This window comes from Astatotilapia calliptera, chromosome 14 (genome assembly GCF_900246225.1).
Source record: "Astatotilapia calliptera chromosome 14, fAstCal1.2, whole genome shotgun sequence".
NCBI classification, from domain to species: domain Eukaryota; kingdom Metazoa; phylum Chordata; class Actinopteri; order Cichliformes; family Cichlidae; genus Astatotilapia; species Astatotilapia calliptera.
In genome coordinates, this window is record NC_039315.1 from 38,499,174 (window position 1) to 38,514,192 (window position 15,019).

The window sequence follows — 15,019 nt, forward strand, 5'->3', positions numbered from 1 at the left end:
AGTCACAAGTCTTAGAACATTTTTTCAAGTCAAGTCTAAAGTCATAAAATTAATGACTCGAGTCTGACTCGAGTCCAAGTCATGTGACTCGAGTCCACACCTCTGCTGTTAGCACTATAGTGTATTTGGTATATCCAGATGAATATCTTATAATTAAGCAATTTTAAGGCTAGAATACAGGAAGGAATAGGACTCTGTGTGTATTCATTTTGTCAGCAGATTTTGGTTTAGTTTATTTTGTTTAAAATGTAATTCAGTTTTAGTCGACGACATAGCACAAGATTATAGTAGACTGAATCTAAAGTTGATTCAGTTGACTAAAACATAAAGTGTAAAAGTTTGTTAAGACAATTGCTCCACACGGTTTACAAAGATCTGAGGCAGAAGAGAAGGAAAGTCACCAACTAATCACAAATCACGAATTATGAAGCACAAGTCCACAGGAGCTGTGAGAACACTGACGTTAGTGTAGTAGTGTAGTGTACAGTAGTACAATCATCCAGCGACAAGAGGATCTGTGTTCCAGCCTCAAATAGTGCTCCCGGTGATGACAGGTGATTGTTGTCAGGTGTGTGTGTGGGCCAAGGGCGGGAGCCCACAGTGAGCTCCGCCCAGGCAGAGAGGGAGAGAACAGAAACAGCAAATGTAGCCTTGTGGGGCCGACCGGGCAGGCACGGAGACCATGACACCTCCAAAGCAGAGATATTTTGTTATGTTTCCATGGGCCCCCCACCCCATAACCACACAAATGCCTTCAAATGTCACTTTACTGCACAAAGACATTGCTTCTGATTGGATCACTTCCAAAAAAAACCCCAAGTTACTACGCTTGAGGTGCTTGTCTTAATTTTTTTTGTTATACTAGAAAACCAAAATATTTGAGGAAAGGTTTGAAACCATGACTATAGATTAGAGAGTTTTAATGAAGCACACAAACCACGGACTCACCACACGTTTTGAAAGTGCCCACTGTTTTTCTGAATAATAACCTTTATTGAAGATGTTTGTGAAGTAGATCAATAAATACTTTATATACAATTAATCAAAAAATAGGTTATCATCAAAGTAGTTTGCAAGGGTACATGTTATCATAGGACAATATTGTATACATTGTATGTTGAATGACAACAAAAGTCTGAATTTAACTTAGTTTGTAACTGAACCAAGGATAAATCAGTCCTGTCTTTCATTCTGCATAATGCATATGAATGTAGGGTCAATACCATCATTTCGTAAAGTCAAATCAAATCGCAATGATCCCTATAGTGCTGGATCTTGACAGAGTATAATAATGTCATTTTAATGTAAATTAATTAGTAAGAAATCAATGTTCAATAATTTCTTTAAATAGCAGGGACCTGCAGAGAGGTTTAAAGGGGCGGGTGCTCAAAGTTAAAAAGGGGCACATTGAACCAGGCTGAATAACAACAACACACATTCATCAAGAATCTAATATGGGAAGGGCAGGGCTGTGTTGATCTGAGACTGTAGACATTAAAAAGTCCACAGGAGAGATGGTAGCTGATTAAACAAGTGTCATGAGATAATAACAAAATGCAAAGATTGGTGACAGCGCTTGGAACCATAAGGCAACGAAAAACTGTGACATAAACTCGGCTCTGCCATGTCTGGACAATGTTATATCATGAGTAATATTTTTTTAAATCCAGCTAAATAAAACACACACATGCACACACAGTGACATTTTAGACCTTCTTCAGAATACTGTATATACTATGGGCATCCTTACATTATTATTCATTACTAGAGCTACAATAATAAAGCAATGAGGAGGGGGAAGTAATAAATATGAAATAATGTATTTATGATGATTCCATTTGTTTCACTATCCACTCTGTGCAGGGCAAAGCTTATTACATTTTTAAACTGTAGAGATTACAATCATTTTACTGCTGTAAAATCCAACTTTTGTCTTATTTAAAATATAAATCTAATATAATCTGCTTCTTAATGTATGTTCTTTAAAATACAGCGTGTGTTTTTTAATATATTATAATTATAATAATTATTATGTGGACATGCATATTAGATCGTTTTTTAGTGAAATATAATCCCTCCAGAAAGGCAGGAAATGCCCAGAAACTTACTTTAAAACTAAATATGTTCCCTAAAACGGTGACAGAGCTACAGACCCATGACAGCCTTACACAGGTAGCCAGCAGCTGTGACCAGCACTACTTGTGCAGTTAATAAAAGGACAGGTAATGTTTGTCACGCTGTTGCACACACAGCACGCTCGTTTGTTTCAGTTCGTCAAATTGCCACAAGACAACTTACCAACGTGTACGTAATAAGCTAATACTCCTGTGTGCTACACACTACAGTGTACGCTGTACACCTACTTACTGGTTTTGTCGCATCAGTCTGTGTCTCTGAGTTAACTTGTGTTTCTCCTACAGCTCCGGACCGCAAAAAATGCGCGTGCTCTTTGTGAGCTCGTTCCCGGCTCGTAACCAGCGCGTTCTGCCGTCGAGGGCGATCATTGGTTAAATGTGATCATGTGACTGATGCAAGTCAGATCCTTTTATTTAGCAAAACTATGATTAATAGTTAAATATTATTGTTGAGGGGCACAGACAGGACTCCGCACGCACACACACATAAAAAAATAAATAAATAAATAAAAAAAATTTAAAAGTTGCCTCAACAAAAGGGCACTTTGGGCACTCATCAGGAAAGGGGCGGGTGCTCAAGCCCCTCTAGCCCCCCCCCTCTGCACGTCCCTGTTAAATAGTAGCGTTAGCTAAGTGAAATGAAAAAACCAAAACACTACTGAGCTATAGCTTGGAATTAGCTTAGCTTAGCATATTGGAATCAGGGGAAAACAGCTAGTGTGGCACTTAGAAAAATTAAAAAACACAGACTGAATAAAAACAAAAGTGGCATGAGAGCTCTCATGAAAAAGAAGCAAAACTTTTAGGAAAAGGTCCTGTTGCCTTGCACTAATGTTGGACTGGACCCTGTCTCCGTTCAGTTTCTACACAGGCTAACAATAAATCAACTGGTGAACAATGATGCTAGTATTTTACCAGGCTTCATAAAATGCAATTCCAATAAGTCTGGGAGAATGCTAAATCTCTGAGCGTCTGTAATAAAGTAAAGGCAATCCAAATTAAAATTCTACACAGAGCTCACATATCACCTTCTCAACGCCATAAATACAATTCTGACCTTTCTCCGCTGTGCCCTAAATGAAAAATAGAGGTGGGCAACCCCACGCACTGTCTATGCACCTGCTGCAAAACACAACAATTTTGGTGTGTCAATGCAACCCATTGTGCATGTTACTTGGAGTGGCAAACGACAAAATCAGGGGGAAGTTTGGAAAGCAGCTCTACGCACTGTTAACATTCTGTGCTAGGAAATGTGTCCACAGCCCCATCTAAGACTCAGTGGCACCGGACAGTATTGGAATATGTATATGTGTCACTAGATTTCTTAACATGCAAGTTACATAGTTGGGACAAAAAGTTTAATAAAATATGGGACCCATTTATGGCGTATGCCAGTTTGGATATTTCTGCTATTTTCTCACGGGCCCTGGTACAATGCAAGCAAGTCACTGCTGTTTTACATATGTGTATTGTTAATTGTATCTCATAATCAAAGTGTCTGGAATTTCCATTTATTTATTTGTATTCTTGAGCCGGGTTGTTTGTTTTGTTTGGTTTTGGCTAGTTTGTTTTGTCCTGTTATGTTGGTTTTGTTTAATGATGGTGTCAGTATAAAGCTTAAAACTCAACAAATACATGGAAGGAAAAACAATTATAGCATACTAAGTGCAAAAAAAAAAAAAAAAAATGCAATTCCAATGAAGGCCACTGGATGCTAGATACAAAACCATTCTTGGCCGCAGCTGACGAATGTTCAAATAGCACAGAATCTTCTTAAAGATGGAAAATAAATACTTTATCAATTACTAAATAACATTGCTAAAAGTATACTGGTTGTTATGTTGGAAATTATTGCTTCATTATTGCAAACCAATAAGTTTTGAATGTAATACCATGTTACATACAAATTTACTGGCTCATTAATCTGCTAGCATTTGATAGCTAAAGCAGCTGGAGACACAACAGACAACTTATCATTCACCTTATACTATTTTAAAATCTGCCCAAAGTCCACCATCTGAGGTGCACGTGTAATTGGTGCACTGTAATATAAAATTCACTCATAGCCTTGCACTCACTGTCCAATGACAAAGTTTACATTAGCAATAAGCTATAACAGCGTTTAATTATTTTCTTCAGTTTTTCAAAGAATTCAGAGAATGAAAAGTTTAAGAAATCCACAAAACTATAAAAGGGGCTTTAATATTTTTTTCCAGCTTGAGTCATTGTTATCAGATGTAGTTTGTTTTTAAATGGAGCTTTGGAGTTTTGGTTTATCTTCGAGCTCTAGCTGTTTCCCCCTGCTTTCAGTTTTTATGCTAATCTAAGCAAATTATATATTGCATTGATCACTGTGCTGAACATACAGACATGAGAACATCACCCTTTTAGAGAGACAAATATTCCTTCAAAGGTCTTTTATTTAAGACATTTTATTTGTCAAAGAACAGATTCAAGCAACAACAGTTTGGGGATAATCAGATAATTGTTTATACTGTTGCTTTTTTCTAACATTAAAGTGTAAAATCTTAATATACCAATGTACCGCATCCCAACAATCCATAAGCATTGTTCCTTTAATGGTGCTAGACGACAATGTGTATAATGTACAAAACACAGCCTAACACCTGTGGTTATATGCACTTAATGGCATTGCTTTGCATTGATCCCTCTGCTTTCTGAGATGTTACTTTGCACCGAAAGTTCTCAGGATGTGAGCACAGCGTTAAAAACTGTACAAACTGCTGCTGGACGGTAACTGTTGAAGAACTAGAAAAATATTCTGGTGGCTCAGCTTTTCCAGGGGTGCTGTGGTGGCCTCTGCCAGGTAAATAAAGAAAAGTTCATATTCAGTGTAGAGAAACCAGGGTGGAGGTGTCAAGCGAGTTACCAAAGGAATAAGTGTGGGGGATGTTGAAAAGGCCAGCAGGCGTCTTATCTGTCCATTAAACACACACATACATTGGAGTCTTCAGATAGAAACCTCGTATTCTCTGGATTCCTGTGAAGACATTGCACGAGTTTGGTCAGCACTCAAAGCAGTCAGAAAACTAAACCAGTGTACACTTTAAAATGGCAGGACAGCATGTTACACAAACATGATGGACAACAATGGAAACAATTATAGTTTTTAAATTATTAATAAAAAAAACAATAAATGAGCAGAGGAACTTTAAAAATGCTTAACAATGACAGCCTCAACACTGCATTTAATATATTATTAGACCCAATTGGCTCAACAGCTCAACCACCACTTTAATCACATTCTGGATGATGTTTTTGTCATATGGCTTATAAACTGAACATTTGTGTTTCTCTTTTGTCTGATCATTTCTTAATAACATTTAAATTCACAATAATGGGTTCCACACCACAAAGGCACCCTTATTGTAGATGTTTTTCTTGAAAAAAGGAGTGTGTAGCCCTATAAAAAAGGCTCTCTGTAAATCTAAGACATTGATTGAAGAAAATAGGTTTCACTTCAGCGCTGTAGCCCGGCTGACAGACAGTCAGAGATCTGGCTGCTAAAAATGGAGCAAAGTAGAAGTGTAATAAAGCTTGAAAGAAATCCTAGTACATGTACCTCAAATTTGGTCCTTTTGTGACCAAACTGTTATATAGATAGAACAAATGTGCCAATATTTTAGAGTATTTAGGCAAATGAATTCACTTTTGATACACAAATGAGTATTCAGGAAGTATAATCACAAGAGTATTTCACAGGAGGATCGAGGACTGACTCACCTCATTGTTCTTCAGAAATCGGAAGCATGGAAGGTGAACAAAACAGCAACTTAGACACTAAAGGAACATCCTCAGTTGCCATATGTTATTGAAGAACTAAGTGTTGAAAGCAAACGTTTGTTCTTATTTATTAATCACAGGTATGTTACTGTTGCTTCTCCTAAAGGAGATGGTATACTGAAAACTTGGGATGTGTGATCAATATATGATGTTTTTCTCTGACAGTGTCATAGTAGCAACTTTCAGTAGATCTTCCACTCTTGGATTTGATTCAAATCATCGTGGAAAACTTTGTGGTGCTGATGACCCATATTGCATTATTCAGAGATACGCAGCCTGCTATGTAGCCTTACCTTACTAATTTAATAAGGGTAGATAATATTAAAATAACATCCATCAGTATACCACAGTACAATGCAAGTGAACCACAAAGTGGTTCTAAATGAATGGAGGGCCATTAGATTTGATAGCGTAACAGACTGACAGCTGTGGGGAATGTTGACTCACCATTGTCTCATAAACTGAGTTATAAAGTGTAGACTCTCCAGTGATATTTTCATATGGTAAGTTGGAGTACAGAGTGAGTCTTAGTGGCTTCCTCTGGAACCTGAGCACATAGAGAGAAGCACACATCAATTAAAAGGAGACAAAAAGAATTAAAAAACAAGAAAAACCCAACAACACTAGTTTGTTAAAACAGCTACTGTTTTCATAAGCAAGCGCTTACAGAGATGTATGTGCATAAAGAACATGACCTTACGTGCTTTAACTGAAAAACTTTATTTTTTACCAAACTCTCATTACTAATGATTATCTTCCACAAAACCCCAATTCAGGTATAAATTAGAAGTGTGTGTTTGCTTTCTGCACCAGTTTGAGGCCACACTCTGGCCTTTTGCTCAACATTGTTCTAAAATCCATGATACTAATTCCTTGGCAGGTCCTTTCAGCTAAATATATTTTCATTTGCTTTCAGTGCATCCCAGTCAGACCAAAGCCCCCCAAATCTCCTTATTTGTGACAGAGTTCAGAAATTTATGTTACTAAAAGCTTGCATGCACATTGCATGACTCTGCATTTGCACTGATTCTCTCATTGCATGACAAAGAGAGGCTGTAGTATTACTGTGCTGGAAATAAGTGCTTATTCCAAAAATTGTAAAGATTATGCTGTGTATATTTAAATTCTTTTCTCTAGTCATAATGTAATTTATTCTTTTTTTTCCAGCAGCATTTGTCAACTAATTTGGACATACTTTAAAAAATAAAGGTAGAGCCCAATGATGAGGATAAGGAAGAAGGTGATGGAGATGAAGACAGCCAATGCTACTTGGGCTCCTTCCATCCTTAGGTCTGCAGTAGGTACTGTTGGAGAAAAAAAAAGATTGTGAAGGTTTAACTTTATTTGCAGCATTTTCATCATGAATTCCTGATTCACGCTGAACAGTTGATATTAAGATGGGCCTACTACTTAAAATCTAGAAAGCAGTGATGTGGTCATTAATATAAGATGATAATACTGATGAATTCCTCCTCCTCCTCAGAAGCTTCATCTTCCTTTACTATTGGAGTCCTAGGGTCAGAGCCTTTTAGTCTTTGTGAAGTTTGAGAGATTGAGATTTATCTTCATTGATGGGCCTCCATGTCTTGAAATAACAATATACTTGTTTTGTTTTATTTGGTTGCTTTAATATGGATTCATACATTGACTGAATTAACTTATTAAGACCCAGAGGTTTGCCTGCTAACTGGAACCCAACCAAGTGATCACCTTGTAGAGCTGACTCCAATATTATCAGTGGTTTGCAAAGTAACTACCAAGGCAGAAAGTACAGTAATATACGTTTTTCAAATGACAAACTGTGATTTGATGTCTTTAGTTTTATTATACACTCTAAAAATTACAAAAAATGCAAAAGCGTTGAAATAATAGGTCTGTTAATATGTTTGACTGCTATTACACACCTTTACACATATAGTTGAATTCCCCTCCAGTTGCCTTTATTTTTTTATACAAATTATGATTATATATTGCATATATATTGGAAATATTTCTAGCACAAATGATCCTTTAAACTGTTCATCCCTGATGGTAACTCGTTGTGTGCAGGTAGAATCAGAAAGTTTATACAAAGACTTTTATCTCTGTAGGTAAACTTACCAGCTACTCTGTGCTTATCATACTCTGTTGGGTGGGCTGAGAATACAGAAAGAATGAATGTTAAATAAAAAACAGCAAAAGAAATTAAGAAAATACTTAATAAGGTATTATTAAGTATTATTATAGTATTATTAAGTACATCACTCTGTCAACAGTGATGAAAGTTTAACAGAATAAAACTTCTTGACTTGATTACATGAAAAATTACATGTGCAACTACAGCCTAACTGAAGGAGACATTTTGCAAGCACAGTGAATACTTTTTTTTATCAACATTTTTTTTTACTTGCAATCATATATATGCATAATGTTCACAGTTTTGTGGATTATTATGAGTTTAATTCTATTTAAAATCGAATCTATCAGCTTACAATTTTCCTGGTTGGTATGTTAATTAATTTAATCTCATCTATCTAAATAAGTCAGCTCCCTTAAAGTTTTCCAGTTAAATTGCTTAAGAAGTGAGCTTTTGATTGTTTGGGCTACCTGTAGTATATCAGGATTTATTTTTTTAAATATTTTTTTTATAAATCAGGTAAAAATAAAAAACTTACTGAAGTGCATTTGGATATACTCCTTATTACTTTATTGTACTGTACATTGCAAAGATTACAGTACAGAATCCAAATGGCAGAAAACTCGCAGGATGATATTGCAAAGGACCAGATGAGATGCAAACACAAGGGCAGAGAGGCTACACCTGGGAGGACAGCCGAAACTATTCAAGACAATGAGACAATGTACGAGAATGGGAAAAATCATTACCAAAATAAACCTGGAAGCACAGAGCAGGAACTATAATTGTAAGGAGATGTATTTTGTTTACTGAAATGTAATTTGTATTGGAATTATTATAATTTTGGTACAAAATGCAACAAAGGGTTGTTGAGACCCTTTTTCTGCTCAGATATACTGTACCGTTTACAATCAGAAAACAAATAAGTTCATTATTTTGTGCATATACAGCAGCTTGACTGTGCAACCTCTGAGACTCCTCTAGTAAAAGCAAATTACAGATGCATACTCTCACTGGAGTCCTGATAGGTCTCTCCTGCCTCGTGGTTGTTTGTTTAACATGTCCTTACTGCACCCTGTATCCCTGAGTTGCCTTGATCAAACAGCAGGCTCAAGGTAAAGGCTGCTCTTTTGTTATTTTAGCCTCCAGACTGGAACAACCTTCTCCAAATTGTCAGGACAAAAAAAATCAATTTGAAAAAAGACAGTTCTTTTTCATCTATGGCCTTTCACTGTGATTGATGTGAGTTTCTGCTTTTCCAAAACATACTTTTTTTTTCTTAAGATGATCTGTCTTTCAGTCTGTAAGGTTTCATCATGGTCACGTTAATGTCATCTTTCCAGATCACGTTGCTATTCAAGGTTCATTAATACCTTTTTTTGCATTTTTTCTTTGACTTTTGTATGTTTTGAATTTGATTTAATATGGAATTTACATTTCCAAATATAACCTTTTTGCTTCTGGCTTGGCCACAACCAGTTTTTCTGAGCTGTTTTCCTTCACATGATCTTAAAAAATGAATTGACAATGTAGAAACAAGTCGTGCTGCAGTTTTCTACCTTTGCAGACAGGTGGCAGCCCACTCCACTGGGACGGGTGTCCAGGAACACAGTAGAGAAGAGGTTCACCCAGCAGCTGATGGCCATTCTGGCAGGAATAATGCAGGGTCTCTCCAGCCTGGAAGTGGAGCTTATTAGAGCTGGGCATCCCATAAGTGGGGGTTCCTGGATGATTGCAAGGCTCGAAGGTCTCAGCTGAAGGCAAAGTAATAAAAAATTATGGTCACAACTGTGTAATTAATTAACTCCATGGCAGGTCACAGAGTTGTTGTTAATTAGTATTTCTAACAGAATGCCATTATTTAATCAGCAGGACAGGTGGAAAATTATATTGTCAAGATTTCAATTAAATTATGTTGGTTATTCAGAATCTGCAAAGAAAGACAGCATCTATTATTGTAACAGCATCACTGTCACTCTTACGATATTCACTAATAACTAAGAAATGACAAAATTTCTGTCCTGATGGGAGTTGTGTCCTCCAGGATGACAGTACCACCATTCACAGGACACAAGGTCTTAATTAACGATTTGAAAATGATGAAAACGAGATGAATCATATCCTGTGTTCTTTGTATTCCCCAGGTCTAATTGGAGATTTAATACACACTGAAGCTTGTTTGGTCTGGTCAGGTGTCCTGCTTGGGTTCTGGTTTTAAACAAAATTGGGTCATTAAATTTAGCATTGGTGAAGTTAGTTAGAAATCTGTAAAAGTGCAGTGAATGTCTCTATTTCTATGACTAGGATATTATAATCTGAATAGTAAAAGACTTAAAGTAGTAGATGATACTAGTTCAGACAATTTTAAAGAAGGCCTTCATACCAGTTTGAAACTAATAAGCAGGCTTAATACTTTCCGTGCTTATATTTAGGGTTGGATCAGGTGACCTTGGACCATCGTAGTTATGTTGCCATAGGCTGAGGCTGCTGGGGGCTTCCTATGCTGTGCATTTCTTTTTTTGTATTAATACATATTTATACACTACTATTACATTTACTCACTAGTAACTATGCAATTCTGACTCTTTCTCCCATAGAGTACATTTGTCCTGTCTCCCACTGCTCTCTTTTTCTTTCATTTCACCACCAACTGGTCACGGTAGATGGCTGCCCTCGCTGATCCTGGCTATGGCTGACGTTTCTTTCTGGTAAAAGAACGTTTTTCTTTTCCAGTGACATCAAGGGCTTGCTCGCAGGGGGCAATGTTGGGGTTTTGTCCTGTTATTTAAGGGGATTGTATATGAAAGATGGACATAATGTTGCAGATGAGCAGTCCAGAGTTCACTGGTATGATGCAGAACATTTGCATTTGCACTGTTTCTCTCATCTGTACCTTGGGCCTCACAGTTAGAGAGCTGACTTCTGTCAATGAATGCTACATACACTGAGTGGTCTTCCAATGGACTTGTGTGTTTCTTAATAAGAAAGGTAAGAAAATCCCAGAAAGTTGATTCTGGTCATCTGGATGCAGCATTTTTCAGTGAGGGTGTTTCTTCACTCATCAGAATGACTTCTTCAGTCTCAGCTGACAGGTGACAGCAGTTCTCCACAACCTTATAAGCAGTGTTGCATAATTACTAAAACTAACTCCAAATGTCTAACAGTTGTCACAACCACAACAACAACAACCTCATTTGTTATTAAAATACAAATTGTGATGATCATTGATCAATGTTGATTACTACAAAGAGAGTTGGGGAATGTCTGCAATCACATCTGTCCATCAGAACTGTTTTCTGTCATATCCAACAGGCCTTGCAATACTATATTATCCCAATAGATCATTGCTCTTAGAGTGCCTGGTTTTTTTGTGTTTCCTAAAATTTCCGAAATTAAAAGTAGGACCAAAGGCACAGCCGTTAGCTCATGTCTTGTGAAGACTGACGTCCTCTTTACTTTTCATTTTAGGCTTTTACAGTTTTTTTTTTAATTCACAGTTTATTTATAAAACTATAGGCTCTCATTAAAAGTGGCACAAGTACAATGGCTACATGCAGACCCATAAGACAGAGCTTACATATAAAGCTTACAAATACCTTCACACACCAGAAAAATCTCCTCATGAAGTCTGTCTACTAATTTCAGTCATCTACAGTAATTATTAAAAGGGAAGGAAAAGTGTGTACGTACGCAGGCATCTAGGTAGCTTCTGGCTCCACCTGGGGCCTGATGATCCCCGACTGAAGCAGGTTAGCAGGCTGTTTCCAGACAGAATGAAGCCCTTGTTGCAGATATACTGAATAGTTGAACCTACGGTGAAATGAGTACCTGACAGCACCCGTCTGCTATGCTCCACCTTTCCAGGGTCAGTACAAGACACCACTGGGAGGACAAAGAAACAAAGATTGGTCATTACTGACCAACTACTGACCAGCATCCCAGAAGTGCTCATTGGGGCTGAGGTTAGGACTACAGAGAAGCCATTCCATAATCTCTACTACAAATTCTGGAGCTTGTCCCTGATAAACTCTGCTCTGTGGGGGCGAGTGTGGAGTTGAGATATGGGATTACCACTGGTTGCAGAATCTCATCTTAATAGCTCTCCTCATTGAGGTTGCCTTTAGTGATTGTTTTACCAGTCAGGGAGATGTCGTCCCACACCATCACGTCTTCTCTACTTTACAGCCTGTCTCTGATATTGTAGTTACAACTTTGCCTTCAATCTGGAGATAAGAGAAGAGCTCACTCCAAATAATTCTGCAGATTGGTTTTGTGGAACACCAGCTTGAAGTTGCACTGTGACACAAGCCCTATCAAGATCATTCAAACATGGCATGCTTGAAGCAGACATCAAGTGACCACTGTAGCAGGGTCCATGCTCACAGGTGGTCCTAACCTGGGGTGATAATCTAAAATGTTTGGAACTGGCAGAGAAGATTTGGCAAGTTTTTCATGGGTGCTGCTCAAACCATAAATGTATTTTTCACTCACAGGTGCTTTAACGCAAGGAGTCACTGCTTTCCTCTGTTTTATATTCTATATGATTAACGGATTAATTAGACAAAAACACAGATTAACAGTGAGACAGTTAATTGTTTATCACTAAATACAATTTTTTTAGCTGTAGCTCATCTGGACTATTGAATTTTGACCTATACCAATTTCTCACCTCTTTCACAGCTCGGGAGATCGCCGCTCCAGGTGAGGTCCCACTGGCACATGAGTAGTTCGGAGCCTACCACCTGATAACCAGGGTAACACTGGTAAGTCACTACGGTGCCCTGAACCAACTCAGGGTGAGATGTACTCTTCCAGCCATTAGAAATCTCAGGGAGCTCAGGGCAAGTGTCATTACGAGCTACTTCTGCAGGAGACAGCAAAAAGAAGAAGACAAAAATCTGATGGATGTAAGGTTCGACTGAAAGGTGCTTTACAAGACTTTAAAGTTCTTTCTATCTTTTACTAATGTCAGTTAATCAGTCTCTCTACCTTTTTATGGCCTAATTATGGCTAAAATAATGTTTGAAGATACTGTTTTAAATCCAAAATGTCCATGTAATGTGATATTTTTGCATAACTTGGAGAGAAACTGAGAGTGTTTAGCTAATACATTAGTAGGCAATTTTTTGGCCCTGCTCAAGATGTATGGATGAATCTTGTAACTCTGGGTCAGTAGTGATTTTTGTGCTTGAAAAAACCTAGTGGTGGTGGGTGGCATTCCTATAACAACTCCATTTAGTTCCTGCAGTAGTAAATGTGTTAGTTCTTTGGAAATTAAAGTTATCTAAACCTATTGTGGAAAAGTTTCTGATAGGACTGGGATCACCTGGTACACACATGCTCCTCAGAAGATTTCACTGTAAATAAAATGATCTGTCTTTTTTTTTTTTTTTAAATTGTCCATTTAAATTTGCTTTATGCTTCTCACCTTGCAAAAACAATTAAACACTGTAAACTTAAAGCCACTTTACTGATGATTTCTATTCTCATTTCTTGTCTATGCAACAAGAAATAACATTGATTCTTATAACATAAAAAAGTATTATACATTGGTATTGTTTTCATATGTTAGACAGCTGTGTGCTGCTGTGTGTTGAGCAACATTATAAAATTTTACAGAGACATTAAAGTATGTATGAGGTGGACTCTAATTCCTATTGTGCACAAAAGAACATGCAACCAGCGAATTCTGTGCAGTGTCATTCTACCATTTGGTTGGTGGTTTGTAGATGTGGCTCATAGCACATAAAACATCTAAAACCTGAATATCTTAATTTGTCTTCAAAGCTTAGACTCAGTTGTTGACAGTATTTTCCATCATTTTAAATGACCTGTTCTCTGGGCAAACTGCCATACCTGATTGCTTTCCTCTGCTCATTCCTACATAACAGCACTCTTCTTAGGAGTCTAATTTCACCAAACACGCCAACGTAATTGCATCTGGGCACTAGACAAGCAGAATTCTCCAACACCTGTCTGTTTTGATGTCTTGTGTTTACATTACTCCAACATGTTTCATGAACCGATTGTAACAAGCTTTCCCTTTCCTTTGCTGGTAATCTGTATTCCGTAGCTTTCCTTTTCCTCTGAATTTATTAGCTCTTATCAGATAAAGTGTGGTCGCTGTGGCATGGTGCTGCACTAATGACACATTCTGTCCAAAACTAGGGATGGCCTCTCATTGCTTCCATTTTAGGTGCCATATCAGCAAAAATGAATTCAAACTTTTTCTTTTTGCCCAGCTTTTTGCTTAATAATAAATATGTGTTAGAGGAAATAAGTATGACGCTGCAGCTGCAAAAATGCATTGACAGGAGCGTAAGTTTTGTGGGTGATCCACTAAAAATGCAGCAACATCATTGCAGTAATGACAAGCATTCTACCCACTCCTGAGATGAGACACATAGAGGTGTTTTGCATTGTGTAGTGATCCCAGTGTCAAAATGTGACTAAAAACCTGAAACACTGCAAAACCACTACAGGTTTCACTTAAGGTTTAGCTTTCAGACAATGTCATCGTTTGAGTTTAAAGAAAAACCTTCAAAACCAGTGTACAATGTATCTGGTTTAAAATTCACATGTGGAATATGGCAGAATGAATATGAGCTGAGGCACAATTGTGCCTAAGACTTACCAAAGAAGTGGACCACAAAACCATTTCCATAGCCATAGACGTTAGTGGCAGGGTCAGACTGAAACTGGATGGTGACATCTGCAGTGGAGGTGTAGAGCTTAAAGCGGGACTTTGATCCTCCATACTGACCCAGCAGTTTGGCTGTAAGGTCATCCCCATCATAAAAGGTCAACAGGTCATTCTTCCCGATATTTAACCTGAAACAAAAATACAAAGAATAAAGTTTTATCTCTGTTAGTGATATTTAGTATTTTATTCTTTTTTATTTATTTTTTTGAAGGTACTTCATTCCTCCTCTCTTTGGCCTCACCTTTAAATTGCACCTTCTCC

The 15,019-nt window shown here is 37.5% G+C and overlaps 1 protein-coding gene across 3 annotated transcripts in view; it reads right to left on the reverse strand.

Moving 5' to 3' along the window:
* Positions 1-3,680: 3,680 nt before the first annotated feature.
* The window catches only part of sez6b (seizure related 6 homolog b), a 233,226-nt gene continuing 221,887 nt past the window's right edge, over positions 3,681-15,019 (reverse strand). For 2 of the 3 annotated variants that reach the window (XM_026192831.1, XM_026192833.1), the window contains 9 exons: positions 14,690-14,886; positions 12,725-12,919; positions 11,746-11,937; positions 9,615-9,809; positions 8,040-8,075; positions 7,135-7,243; positions 6,387-6,486; positions 5,880-5,888; positions 3,681-5,136 (listed from right to left, as the gene is read on the reverse strand). In XM_026192831.1, coding sequence (XP_026048616.1) covers positions 5,107-5,136; positions 5,880-5,888; positions 6,387-6,486; positions 7,135-7,243; positions 8,040-8,075; positions 9,615-9,809; positions 11,746-11,937; positions 12,725-12,919; positions 14,690-14,886 — 1,063 coding nt within the window. In that variant the 3' untranslated portion in view covers positions 3,681-5,106. The remainder of the gene's footprint in view (positions 5,137-5,879; positions 5,889-6,386; positions 6,487-7,134; positions 7,244-8,039; positions 8,076-9,614; positions 9,810-11,745; positions 11,938-12,724; positions 12,920-14,689; positions 14,887-15,019) is intronic. The other variant, XM_026192832.1, reaches the window with a different exon arrangement.